General features: G+C 39.8%; 1 protein-coding gene across 1 annotated transcript in view; it reads right to left on the bottom strand.

The window, feature by feature from the left end:
• The window catches only part of lrp8 (low density lipoprotein receptor-related protein 8, apolipoprotein e receptor), a gene marked incomplete at both ends in the record, with an annotated part of 154,989 nt that overhangs the window by 15,178 nt on the left and 126,610 nt on the right, over positions 1–13,201 (bottom strand). Inside the window, 4 exons of the mRNA XM_079245435.1 lie at positions 4,378–4,517; positions 5,940–6,058; positions 6,723–6,947; positions 11,256–11,427. Of these exons, the coding sequence (XP_079101561.1) occupies positions 4,378–4,517; positions 5,940–6,058; positions 6,723–6,947; positions 11,256–11,427 (656 nt within the window). The remainder of the gene's footprint in view (positions 1–4,377; positions 4,518–5,939; positions 6,059–6,722; positions 6,948–11,255; positions 11,428–13,201) is intronic.

Raw genomic sequence — 13,201 nt, forward strand, 5'->3', positions numbered from 1 at the left:
ATAAGCAAGTTAAAAACAGAAAGAAGAAATGATTTAGAGAGGGTGAATACGAGTCAGAGAGGAAAAGGGAAGCTGAGGATAAGCCAAAATTTTCATGATGCACAGACAGTTTTAAGCGCTCTCTAAAGGTACGGATCAAAGGTCCAAGCACAGATTTGTAAGGCGTGTGTGGTAGGTGATGTGTATCTTGCGTGTGCTTCAGTCCCAGCGGTTGTCCTTGCTTTCCATTTGTTCTGGATTATCAGTAGACTTAACCTTTCCTCAATCTTTCCCTTTTCCATCTTTCAGTGAGCTCAGCATCGCTCCATCCTTTGCACTCAGATTCAGATAACCTTTACTCTTATGACAGTTGTGCTGAAACAATGAAAGACAAATGTCAGCCACACCGATAAAACAATTCTCAAACCTCTTATTTCTCCCTTTTCCCTTTTTTTTTTTTTAATCTCTGTGGATGTCTTTCTCAATCTGTCAATCTCTTCCCCCTGTTTATCTTTTTCAGTTTCTCTGCTGTCAGTCTCTTCACATGTCATGTATCTTCTGACCTTGAGAGCATGAAAACCTGAGCAGGGTGGTTCTCTTTATTGTTGGATCAAGGTGAATCTTTCATGTGTTGAAGGATGGGCCTGAACTTATATACAGGTGCAAACAGGTGACTTTCTGAGCACATGGAATTGCATCACACTGAGAGCCAAGTCTCTGAGCTGTTTAAAAATCCATCTAAATGGATATGAAATCATTAAAAAGACTCAAGGTGAAATAAAGGATTAACAGTTCTGTCATGATTCTGATAAAAAAGCACACATGTAGGCGCAGTCTGGCTGTCTGATGATATAATGCCACATGAATTAAGAAATAAATGCCCAAACTAAGCCAACCCATCTTTCTTTTTGTAAGTCTTTGATTAAAAAATGTTTTGATTTATATTCTTTGTAACCCAAATAATAATGTAGGCTATGTGTTAAATCTGAGGAATCTTTAAAATGTCTCCCCCAGTCCAAGCATGTATCTACCCTTAACACATTCATTTTCAATGCTCCTTTCTATGAATCATATCCATCCTCTTCTCCTTCTCAAACCCATCTCATCGTTGCTATTTTGCCCTCGAGACAAACACAGAAGGGATGAAAGTAATTCAATGATACAAAAGCCAAAGAAAGAGAATACATTGATTTCCGCGAGCCTCTGCAATCCACGTTTCCGTAGGCCTTGTGTGAAGGGAGGAGGTGGACCCTGACTGGAAGGGTTTGTTTGTGTGTGTTTGGGAATGGTATATCAAAGCTTAGACACATGAGCCATGGTTCTGTCTCCTACGGTTTTAAGTTTGAGTTCTGCAGATGGCATGCCGTATTAGTTGTAAATCTCTCAGGAGAATGAGTGGCTGTCATAAGTCAGTTAACAAATCAAAAAGAAATATTCCTGACAACTTAGACCTAACCTGCTCAAAAGAGCTTATATACATTCATGGAAGGAAATTTTAATTCAATTCAACTTTATCTATATAGCGTCAAATCACGGCAATGCTATCTCAAGACGCTTCGCAGACAGAGAAGAAAACATAATGGAAAAATTTTAGGACTAGCCTTGTTTACCAATATTTTATGTTAATTTCTAATGCCGAGTGAAACTAAAGATGTCAATTGTTTAGAAAACAAGGGTAGTCCAATGTTTTTTTTTTTACCTGTATGGACACCGTATGTTTAGATATATACCACTTATCTGTGGATAGGCATGTTACATGTATTACCAAAATGCTGGATCACAAGTACTGGATTTCGGTGTCATAACTTTGCCAGACAACCATTTTCTTTTTAATGATTATTTCCAGTTAATTTGCTCCTGTCTACAAACATTTTTCTACTATTACTTTATGGTCCAAACTTGTTATCTATCACTGAGCGGTTTATTTACGTGCTCTTTAAAATAAAAACAAGACCACCAACATTTTTATGATCGTCTCTTTACATCAGTGTCATGGCTGTAGTTGACAACAGATGCTACAGCCTCTGCTGGAGGGACATCCTTGTTTTAGCAATATGTTGTCATTTTAACATACAGTTTGGTGATTTTAAGCAATGTGACTAAATGTGAGTAAACAAAGTATGGTGCTGGATAGTTCGGGCTTGTTTTGGTTACATTTTTTACTTTTGTTAAAAAAAAGTCTTATTCTAATTTCCCTATAATAAGCTTAGTAGTTGCGAGCACCAATTTCACTTGTTTTTAGACAGCAGTTGTCTGAATCCAGAAAGATAATAATCATTTTCCATATGATTTGTCTTAGTTAGTTCTTGTTGAAGGGAGTTTGCTTGTCCTTTTAAAAAATATTCCAAAGATTTTGTATTCAATTGGAGTCAGTGGACATAAATGGTTGAGCCATACTTTTCCATTTTTTCCATGGTTAAAAAGGATGTTTAGCATCTTATTCAAGTACAGCATTTTCCTGCCAAGCCTCTCAATTCCAGGAACCATCTAGATCTGAAATTTAGGTTTAAACTTGTCATGCAATTTTTTCTGTCTTGCACAGGACTTGCATGCATCAGCATTTTGTACATATGTAAACCTTTCGTCAGCACACTTCCACCTCCACATTTCCCTCTGCAGTCAGCGTGCCAAAGCTGGTCAAGTCCATGGCTAACATATTAGGCTCCATATAACTAAGAAAAAAAAGTTCCAGGCTTATTTTCAATATCCTGAGCACTCACTGAATCACCCATTTCCACAGATAAGATTGTTTTTCACTGCAAGGCTGAATAAGAAACAGGCTGTGCATGGGGTCATTTTTCAAGAACAGGCATAGTGTCTTGGCAGTGGTATGAGCCAGAATACTGCGCTGTGTTTTAAGTAGCTTCCTGGTGCTCTTCAACCATCTCTCATCTGTAAGAATAATCTAGTTCCTTTAGGTGTTTGCTACCATGAACTGCCAGGATAAAACCAACTTAACTAAATAATAATTAGAGAATGTCCTCGTGTAGAACCTCAAGAGTTTTAATTTGTTCTGTATCATGACCAGAAGAGAACACAGGCCAGAACAGCTGAGGGCTATTAATCTCCAAAGCTGAACTTTCATTGCTGCCTGAAACATTGGTTCTCCTCACATACACACACACGTATCCAACACCCTTGCACATCCTCTCAGCCAGACATGATGGATGTCCCCTCCCTTTCTTTTGCTTCTCATCACAGCTTGCGCAGGAAAGAGAAAACGGAGGAAAACACGTCTTACTGATCAAATTTCACCTCTCGCTAGCTCCACCTTCGTCTTTACTTACCTCAGTCAGCTCCTCTGGCTGACTGAGGCTCGAACCCGATGGATGCCGCTTGCGGCTTTAATTATATCTCCTATTGCCCACGTTATAGCACTCACTAAAAGCTACCTGTAAGTGGACAGGGCACAATCATTTCAAGCTATTCAGTGGTTCATTTTGGATTCCTTTGGACTAAATTCCCATGCATCACACCTCCAAATAGTTTGAGATATTTTTCCTATGGTAAGAAACCTTGTAAGAATGAAACGATTCGGTAGAGGCGTCTTCTGATTGACATGATAGGGTAAAGGATAATCGTGACTCATTCAAGCAGAGGTCAGGAAGCCATGACAACTTAAAAACAAAGAAAAAACTTTGACAAACAAGCAACATTTGAGCATAGTGACATAAATTAAGCCAAGCATGTTGGAGTCAGAAAGATTATGAAGATGTCTATGCATAAGCAGTTCTTTTGTACATAATATCTAAAGGATGTGTGGGATTGGTAATGGCACACTATGGTTTGCTTGCATGAGGGACTCCACATATTTTAGCGCTTGTAAAAGCAACAAATGAATACATTCAGCTGCTTTGTGAACAAATGTACACATCTGGACGCTTCTTCAGTTGGAGCTTTGGATGACATTCAGTCTGACAATATATTGTTTTAACATTACATATAAACCATAAAACATGGGGAAAACATGCTGTAAACCATTTTACAAGAAATCCCATGCAGGATTTATCTAGAACTATACATTTTTTTCAGTATTTTCATTCCTTCAACTCTTACAAAGACGCTACAACTGCATTCTTAAAAATGCAACACAAGTATGTTCGAGTGCCAAGACTTGGCCCACAGAGGTCTAGAAATAAACATCCATGATGGAAATAAACATGCAAGATATGAAGCTCACACCCATGAGACAGTGATAAGTGCTCACAGATCTTTTTTTTTTTTTTTTTTTTCGTTTCAACAATGACAACAGTAAAACGCAAGACTGTTCAGAGATTATTCTGCTGCATTTAAAAAAGTAATGTTGTTCAGCTGCTTGTGTAAAGAAATCAGATCAAGGCTTCTACTAGCTGGACTGATTCATTGCGAGTGTATTCAATTCTTAACTTCTTCTTGTACCTCAAAGACAGTGAGGGCAAATGGGTGTCCAAGGTGGTGATGGGAAGACAGCAGCACTCTGCGGTTGTCTCCGCTGAAATCCACACTAGACAGCAGGTGAAGCTTGGAGTCCACCCAGTAGAGACGTCTGTTGGACAAATCTGACAAGATGTCGGAGGAGAAGAGAAAAAGAGCAAAGTCAGGGAGAGCGAAACATAAGAGGAGGAGGACGAAGGAGGTAAATGGAGAGAGAGAGACGGGTCACTCAGCAAAGAAAGGCTTAGGGTGAGAGGTATATGAATGTAATGGCCCAGTAGCTACACCATCAATCTTCTTTGACATGACGGCTGAGTCCCTGCGCTGAGAAAACACAGATGTGATTGTAATATTGCTGCTTGACTTGCCTGCTGGAGGGAAATATGCGTGCCCTTGAGCAAATTCATTAGTCTTGTTGGACCATCTTTAAAAGAACACTTTGCTGTTTTACATTTCCATTATTCTACATGTATCGCTCCCCAAAGCGGTTTACAAGGAAGCCCGCCGCATTTCTGTGCCATTGCTGCGGGCCGTGGATCGGTGTTGTGGTTACCTTGAAAGTTTGCAGACGGCATTGAACAAACAAACAAGAATCTGGACTTAAAACTGAGCTTTGCATGAATAACAAGTGTTGCTGCACATCTTTCCTGTTAAACATAAAGACGTACCGAAAATGACTCAAAGCAAACTTAAAAACATATTAAACAGATTAATCTGGCCTCTATTTAAAAACTATAAAATGAATCAGTCTGTTGTCCTTCGGGTCCAAATGACCCACCTCTGTGGTGGACACAGGGTGTATGTGGAAAATGAGGACATCAGGAGGGTTAAAACAAGTGTGTATTCAACCAGAAGCTGAACAGAATTGAATTATACTGTAGAAACTACAAACCCACCTAATTTCCTTTTCTCTACTCCTGGCTAACACAGTCATCTGCTTTTCCATGAAATCGATGACCCCCCCCCCCTTCAAACAGGAATGTAATACAGTCTTGACCAACTCTCTCATTTGACTTATTCTAAAAATAATTTGTTTTCATGCAGATGCAACGACACCTCAATTCCACTGAGATAGGCAACTGTGTGCTTTATTTTTCCTCAGGCAAGGACAGCTGGGAGAAATTGGTTGGTGTTGCGGAGGTAGTTGAAAGGGATGATGGGAGGTATCGACAGCACACAGCGACCGGCTTATTAATTCATAGACCCATACTCACTGGCTTGATTGATGAGAGCCAGACACAAGCTGAGCTGTAACAATAACAGCTGAACGGGTTGCAGCATGTTTACACCCTTTTCCTCTTTAAACCGTCGCTGTTTTCTTCTATTTAAGTGCCTTTTTTTTTGTTTTCCATTTTTGATTTTTGTCCCTTTCTCTCTAAATGAGCATTCAGCATTGTAACTTAGTTCTTAAAAACTATTGTTGGTGCTCATTTTACTTTTCTAAGTATATACATCAGTTTTCTTCCCATTAGAGCTGAGTGGGTATATTTGTTGAATTTCCCTTTGGGGATTAATAAAGTATTTTCCATTTTCATTTTATGGCTTACCCAGAGTGATTCCATTGGGCCACTCAATGTGTTCAGACACCAGAACTTGTCGGTCCACTCCGTTCATTCCAGCTTTCTCGATTTTGGCCTCACCTCCCCAGTCTGACCAATATATAAACCTGCAGTAAGACATATTGGCAAGTTAAAAAAAAAGAGACCAATTGAAAGTAAAAGATAAAAAGACTCCCTTCTAGCTGAGGAGAATAAGTTTGAATGTGTAATGTTACAGTTTTTAGAAAAACTATCCGACTGATTCTCCAACACGCCGTCACACAGTGTTCTCATCAGACTCTTTTTCAATCTAATTCTCCCTCCAAATATTCAGTGTTATTACAGAACCCGGCCTTAAGGACACTGAAAGAAAGCAGACAGCGAGCAAAAGAGCAGGTGCTAGAAACTTGGACCATTTTGAATGTGTATGTGTCTCTTCCAGAAATGTGTGAAAACCTGGCTTCATTAGCATTTCAAGCTAGCCTAGCTTTTAACAGCAGTGAAAAGATTCCTTTAGGGATCTCAAGACATCTGAAACAAAGAGGAAGAGGTAGACAAGGGAGGAAAAGAATCACATTATATCTCCAAAGAAAAGCTCAACTGCTTGATGCACCAGATGGTCTGGTTTAAGGCCACCTCCTGCACAAAGATTTTTTCTTTGTTTGTTTTCTACGACACCAACCCAAAAGTGATGATGACAACCCCTTCCCCTGCCAGTTTGTTCACTCAACTCCTGCCATGTTTTCCCGATTTGCGCTGATCATTTTTCACTTCAAATATTGTCAGACTGACCCTTGGTGTGGATCCACTGCAATGGCCCGTGGCTCACTCAGCTCACTGGCTATTAGCACTTTCTTTTTCCTGCCATCTACAGTTGCCACGGAGATGCTCTTGTTGCCCGAGTCAGTCCAGTAGATGTTTTTATGGACCCAGTCCACAGCCAGGCCTTCGGGGGAATGGAGCGAGTCGATCAGCGTCACCTGCTGTGATGAGTCACTGGCTTTGTTGATGTAAGCACTGGTGGATGACAGAGAAGAAGAAAAATAAATAATGAAAAAAGAATGTTTAATTGTGTATGACAGGTGCTTTAGAAATCTACTAACGTTAAATTTGAAAATGGCAGACAGTCAGTTCTGATGTTAAATTTAGATATGACTTATTGTCAGTGTACAACTTGTAAAGCAGTGTAGATTTATTGTTCTCTGAAAGTTACTCCACACAGTTGTATTTGTATAAATAGCTGGCAGCACAAGCGAATACACCTCACAGTTCACTGTCCACATTGTGCCCAATGTGTCATTAATTTATGTGGACACCATTGTTATCCAGCACAGTCTTCATCCTCCTAGGTATGGATTTCACCAGAGTTTATACTGGAATTTTCTTCCAGTCCTTCACAGCAACATCACTGAGCTTGGGCTCCTCCACCTTCCACCTGAGTCTGCCTTGGTCACTTCATCACCTTCATTTTTTATAAGTGATCCTCTTGGAGGTGTGTCTAGGCTCATTATGATGTTGGAAAACCATCATGTGGAGCAGTTTCCAGATGGAGGGGACCAGATTCTGCTGTCATGTCATGTTTCCCTCGATGAACCATAGTTCCTAAATGCTGGGAGCACTCACACAACCCCACACCATGATGCTAGGATTACCAGCGCCAAAGTGTCTGTTTCTTAACCCAGCTTCTGGAGGACAGCTTTTTTTTTCAGCTGATCCAAGAGGCCAGTTGTGAGTGGAACTTCAGTCCAGGAAGATCTTTGCTGCGATATGTCATGTTGAACATGAACAGTGCTCAGAATGAAAGAGTTGTACCAACATTTAACAGCTCTAATTCCTGATAATCATCTGAGACCAGTTAAGATGGAAAAACTTGAACACGGTAAGACAAGTAGCTCTGCATATTTAAACAACTACAGGTATCGCAAGGGGTATACTCATTAGTGTTGCCAGCTATTTAACAAAACTGGTCGTGTAAAATACTCGCTGATGAACAGTAAATCTACACTGCTATAGAAGTTGTACACCAACTACTTGATGTTATATCAGTTTAATTGGTGATGAGGATCCTCCACAGTGGGGGTCCTGCCAGCTTGGGCTGGGGGTTGTTGTCATGGTGATTGCTCCTGTTTGCGAGGGAAGGGGTCCAAAACTGCAGCTTTACAGCCAGCCTGCCTGGGTGGCTGCCGTGGGGGCGGCCCCTATGAACATGGGGGGGAGTGGCTCCTGGTGTGTATGGATCCCACCTCACATCAGTATCAAGTCAGCTGTTTATTAATAAATTTGTTCTTTTATCTTTATTTCTTATACCTACTTTTTGTTAAAGAGACAGTAGTTAGGGAGTGATGTTATTGGGAGGGGTTGGGGTATCTGTCTCTTTGTGTGTGTATGAGTGTGTGAAAGAGAACATGAAAGTGTTTTTAAATTGTTTTTATATACTATTTTATCAATTTTTCGGTGTGAATGTTTGCTTTATTTTTAATCTTTATGACTTGGTTTTACTTTGTAAAGCACTTTGTGTTTCCTCTAGCATGCAAAGTGCTTAAGAAATTAAGTTTGATTTGACTATTATCCATTGGATTTTCATTTGAGTAGACATAAAAATTTACCCTGAAATGTGAAGGGTGTACCCTCTTCAGTGAGATACTGTATGTATGTTTTGTTCTCTCACTTTGTCATTTTCCCTATCCTTCCACTAATTTTCTGACCATTTCTCCATCTTCACATACAATTTCCCAACATCTGTTTCATTATTGTAACTTCAATTCAGCCTTGTGGAAAGGCTGTGTTCCAGTTTACAGCCTGCTGGCACATGTTACTGCAGAATACAGGAATGACACAGAGTAGAATGAGTGAGAAGATGATCTTAAGCAAAGGATAAGGCTGGCGAGATAATTGGAGCCAGAGATGAGGAGAGGATGTGCGAGACTACAACTAAGAAGCAGATTGTGTTGTTAATTGATTGTGTTACTGTTTGCTACATGGACGTCTTTATTTCTGTGTGCAGTTGATGCCATTGCTGAGGGGGCTGCTACTGTGTTGTTATGATAGATAGTCTGAGGTTTCACTCTCTTCTTTTGTTCCTCGGAGCTAAAAGCACAGATCCAAAAGCTTTTGCGCCCTTAGGGGTCACATTAAAGTGAGGCCTGGCAAAGTGGAGGTGCATTAAAGTCCTCGTGTTTCGGAAACAACATTTTACACTTATTCAGTCTGAAAGATTCCAAACTGAGACAGCTTATTCCTGTGTTAAAACTTCATTTCTACAAGTCTACAGTAATACAAAGATGAGTTAAACTATAAGAATTTATTTAAGTTGACAAATTATGCTAAAACAATTAATATAATGAAGCTGGACTTTGCTGATGAGAATTTACAGTAAGTTTGGTATGATCCACTTTGTTATTATTTTTACATAGAACTCTTAAATTAGACTTGAAAGAGCAGATTGAAGGAACAGACAATGGCGAAAGAGAACACTGCTCAGGCATCACTGGGAAGATTGTATTTTTTAATTAGCTGTGCTATTGTCTGCAAAAGAGACATCTTTATAGAGGGTAGAAGTTATCAAGTCATCAAACCACAGCATGCTAACTGCTTTAAATTGTCCACATTATTTTAATAACAGTGATTCAGTTTACACACAAATGTTTTGATAAAATGCACTTTGAGAAACAAATACTTTTTCACATGAAATCATCAATTTTAAAGAGAAAAAAGAAATTCAGCCAATTGTGACTACTGTGGAAATTAGACTTTACTGGAAACAGCCATATAAGGTAAAGCACTTTTTTTTTTGTTGTTGTTGACTGACAACCGAATTCACCTCCTTTATGCTTGTTTGGACAGATTGTTGGACTTTATCCAGACCAAAAACTGCAGACTATGCTGAGACTTAAACAGCTGGAACTTGGTCATCATTTTAGTTTGAAAAGATTGTTTTTTAGCTAGCTTGACTTTTTAGATCAGTTCAAGAGAATTAAAACAGGTGTCATCAGAATCATAAGGAAACAAAAGGAAAAGAGACAATTTAAATACTGATAATTCTGTAAATAGTAAACTGATGAAATATTGTAGATGTTTATGTTTGCTCTTGATACAGATAAAATCTCACAGCGATACAAATTGGTCCAGCTCCAATAAACATTTTTGGCTAAGTGTTTTTTTTTTTAAATCCATTTTTGATTGCAATTTTACTTTTTTGGTCTTTTTCTTTGCCACACAGTAGTTCAGGTCAGCACACAGCACAAAGACCCATTTGCAGATACAGAACTGTAAAATTAATCATCGGTTCAACTGTAAACAAAGAGGTCTGATAATGAAAATCAAAATAATGTTTATGTTAACAAATGGTGAAGAATCTTTGGCTTAAAAAAGTTGTTGAGAAAACTGGGATCTTTTTGCAAAGACAATGTAAAAGCTTTCTTTTTCTGAGGTTTTAGAGAATGACAAGGAAGAGAACACAACCACACACAAGCACAAGCAGTAACCTTCACTTGTTGCATGTCACTACGAGAAAGTGAGCATGCAAAAATGTACTCTCAGCTTTGGGAAGAAAAAAAAAAAAAAAAGAGTGCATTGTGAGGAAAGAGTTCGTCCTTTCTCTGTCACAAGCCCTTGAGTGCATCGTGGGTTTGTGAGGGAGAATGTTTATATGTGTGTGAGTGTGTGCATGCAGATGAGTAATGATGGTGATTATTGAGGCAGTAAAATTAGAGGGAGCATATGGCTCAGCTGAGATGATAGAAGGGCTCTCAATCTACCTGCCAACCATCACACTCAAACCAACACACACACATGCATGCATAAGGCCACGGCAGACTAAAAGTGTGTGCAATATGTGTGAATATGCGTGCACACATGTGTGTGTGAAGGACAAACACCTCCACCTTTTACTATCAGACAGATGACAGAACCCTCCAGGTGTGTCTTCCTCACCAACAGAAGGTGTGACAGGTTGAAGCTGACAAGATGGATCGATAGAGGTGAAAGATAATGACGGACAGTAAAGTGTGCAAAAAGTTATTTGAATTGATAAAGTCTTGGCTTTTTGCAGCCCCATCTTCAATAATATTTACCTTTTACACACCATTCATGCAACAATCCAAAGCACATATACAACCATGACAAGGGCTTTTGCATACGTATTAATAGGATACATTATCAAAGATATATATTTTTTTGTCAGTTAAACAAACGACAAGGAAGCTGAGATGAATTTGTTCCAATGTTCGAACAAAATCCATCAGAGGAGTGACGTAAAGTCTTGTTGAGCAAGTTTTCACATCTGTCCAGCATGACTTGGTGACAGTGAGATTTGCATGTGCGTACCTGTATATCTTACGATGATACAGATCGCACCAGAACATCTTATTAGTGGACACATCCACATCCAGTGCCACAGCATTCTTCAGCGTGGGAACCACCTGTGTGTATTCACTCTTCAGCAGGTCAATGCGACGGATTTCATGCCGGTTGGTGAACATCAGGTAAGGACTCTTTCCTGAGGGAGAGAGATGGATATTTATGCCATTGTTTAAAATCAAATCAAACTTTATTTGTATAGCCCTTTTCGTGCTTAAAAACAATACAAAGTACATTATAAACCAATTTACATCAAAATAGCTAAAACACTAACACACATACACATCCCCTTTTACCAACCCACAACCACCCTCACCCATGCCCTATTAGCCCATAACAGTTAAAAGAAGATGAATGGCCAGGTGCATTATTCTCAGGGAGCCTCTACACAAAGGTCTATCCCCAACCAAGACCACCCAGGCCATCACCATGGGGGCCACACAGGTCCGGGCAGACAGGACCCACACCACAACTGTAAGGCTGCAGCGCCGGATCCCGACCCACCAGACAGGGACAGCCCCCACAGCAACATCCATGCAGTCAGAGCAGGGGCAGCCCCTGGTGAAGAGGACCCCAATGAGGAGAGCTGAAGAATATTTTTCTTGACTGAACCATGAGGCCTCAAAGCTTGTGAGGCGGGGGTATACCCTCAGGTTTGTTGTACCATGGCTGTAGTGCCAGTAAAGGGTGAATTTATAATAAATTAAATTAATGTTAGTTGTCCCTCTTGTTAATTTGTTACAAAAAGACTTTTTATGTTGACATAAATTCTTTTGGATTCCAGCATGTTGCAGGTTCTCGCAAAACTGCAGGAATGCCAGGGGGCATAAATAATAAAGTACACAATGCAAATAAATCAGTGTAGTAAAAAGTGAGCCTGCATATGCACACCAATACTAAGGTGCAAACTATGCTCTTCTTTGCACAAAACTGCATGAATTTACTCTCAGCATTGTTCAGTGGCTGAACAATTTGTGACAACGGACCTGCTGTAATGTGCTCACAGGTCAACGTGACCTCAAACCTTGTTCAAAAAAGTTTTGTTCCTAATAAACAGAAAAGCTGACAGTGATGTTGCCAGAGCAACCTCGAGACAGCCATCTAATAACCATTGTGGAACAACACGTCTGCCTTCTATCTTTGTCCATTTTAACTTTGGTGAGGACACAGATAAAGGCCAGTCGGGAGAACTATAACAATGATTTTGGTTTTTGTTTTACATTTGTATTATTAAGGTTCTGAGGCATGTATTTTTTATTATATAATCATGAATACCTCATCTGAATACACCTTTTAAAATTAAAATGCTTCTATCTATACCCACATTTGGGCCCATCATCACATTATTTACCTCATTCCTTACACAGCTTTGTGCAGCAGGACAGTAACACATGAAGTATGCAGTTTGGCCAAAATACACCCCCCCCCCCCCCTCCCCCCTTTAAGGTGCTTAAAGGTGACCCTGCTGCATGAAATGACAAACACCACAATGCTTGTAAGCCAAGTAAGCCCATGAAACGGAGATGAAACAGTGTTCTATTTTTGTTCTGCTGCGTTTCTGGGTTCACTTGTTCAGGTGCACGCAGTGTGTGCTGTTAGCTGGCACATCATTCCCCCTGGCCCCTTTTTAGGCAGACTGAAGGTGAGCATGGCATTTGAATATTTCTGAGGTTGTCAACAAGGTCAAAATTGTCTTTACAAAACACACAAATACAGAAAGTATCTTAGTTTACATACTTCCCAGTCCACACACACACACACACACACACACACACACACACACACACACACACACACACACACACACACACACACACACACACACACACACACACACACACACACACACACACACACACACACACTTGAGGCTGCATGTAATCTCAAAATCATATATTTATACTTTGTATCAA

The sequence above is a fragment of the Telmatherina bonti genome, assembly GCF_933228915.1.
Source record: "Telmatherina bonti genome assembly, chromosome: 8".
Classification (NCBI taxonomy): domain Eukaryota; kingdom Metazoa; phylum Chordata; class Actinopteri; order Atheriniformes; family Telmatherinidae; genus Telmatherina; species Telmatherina bonti.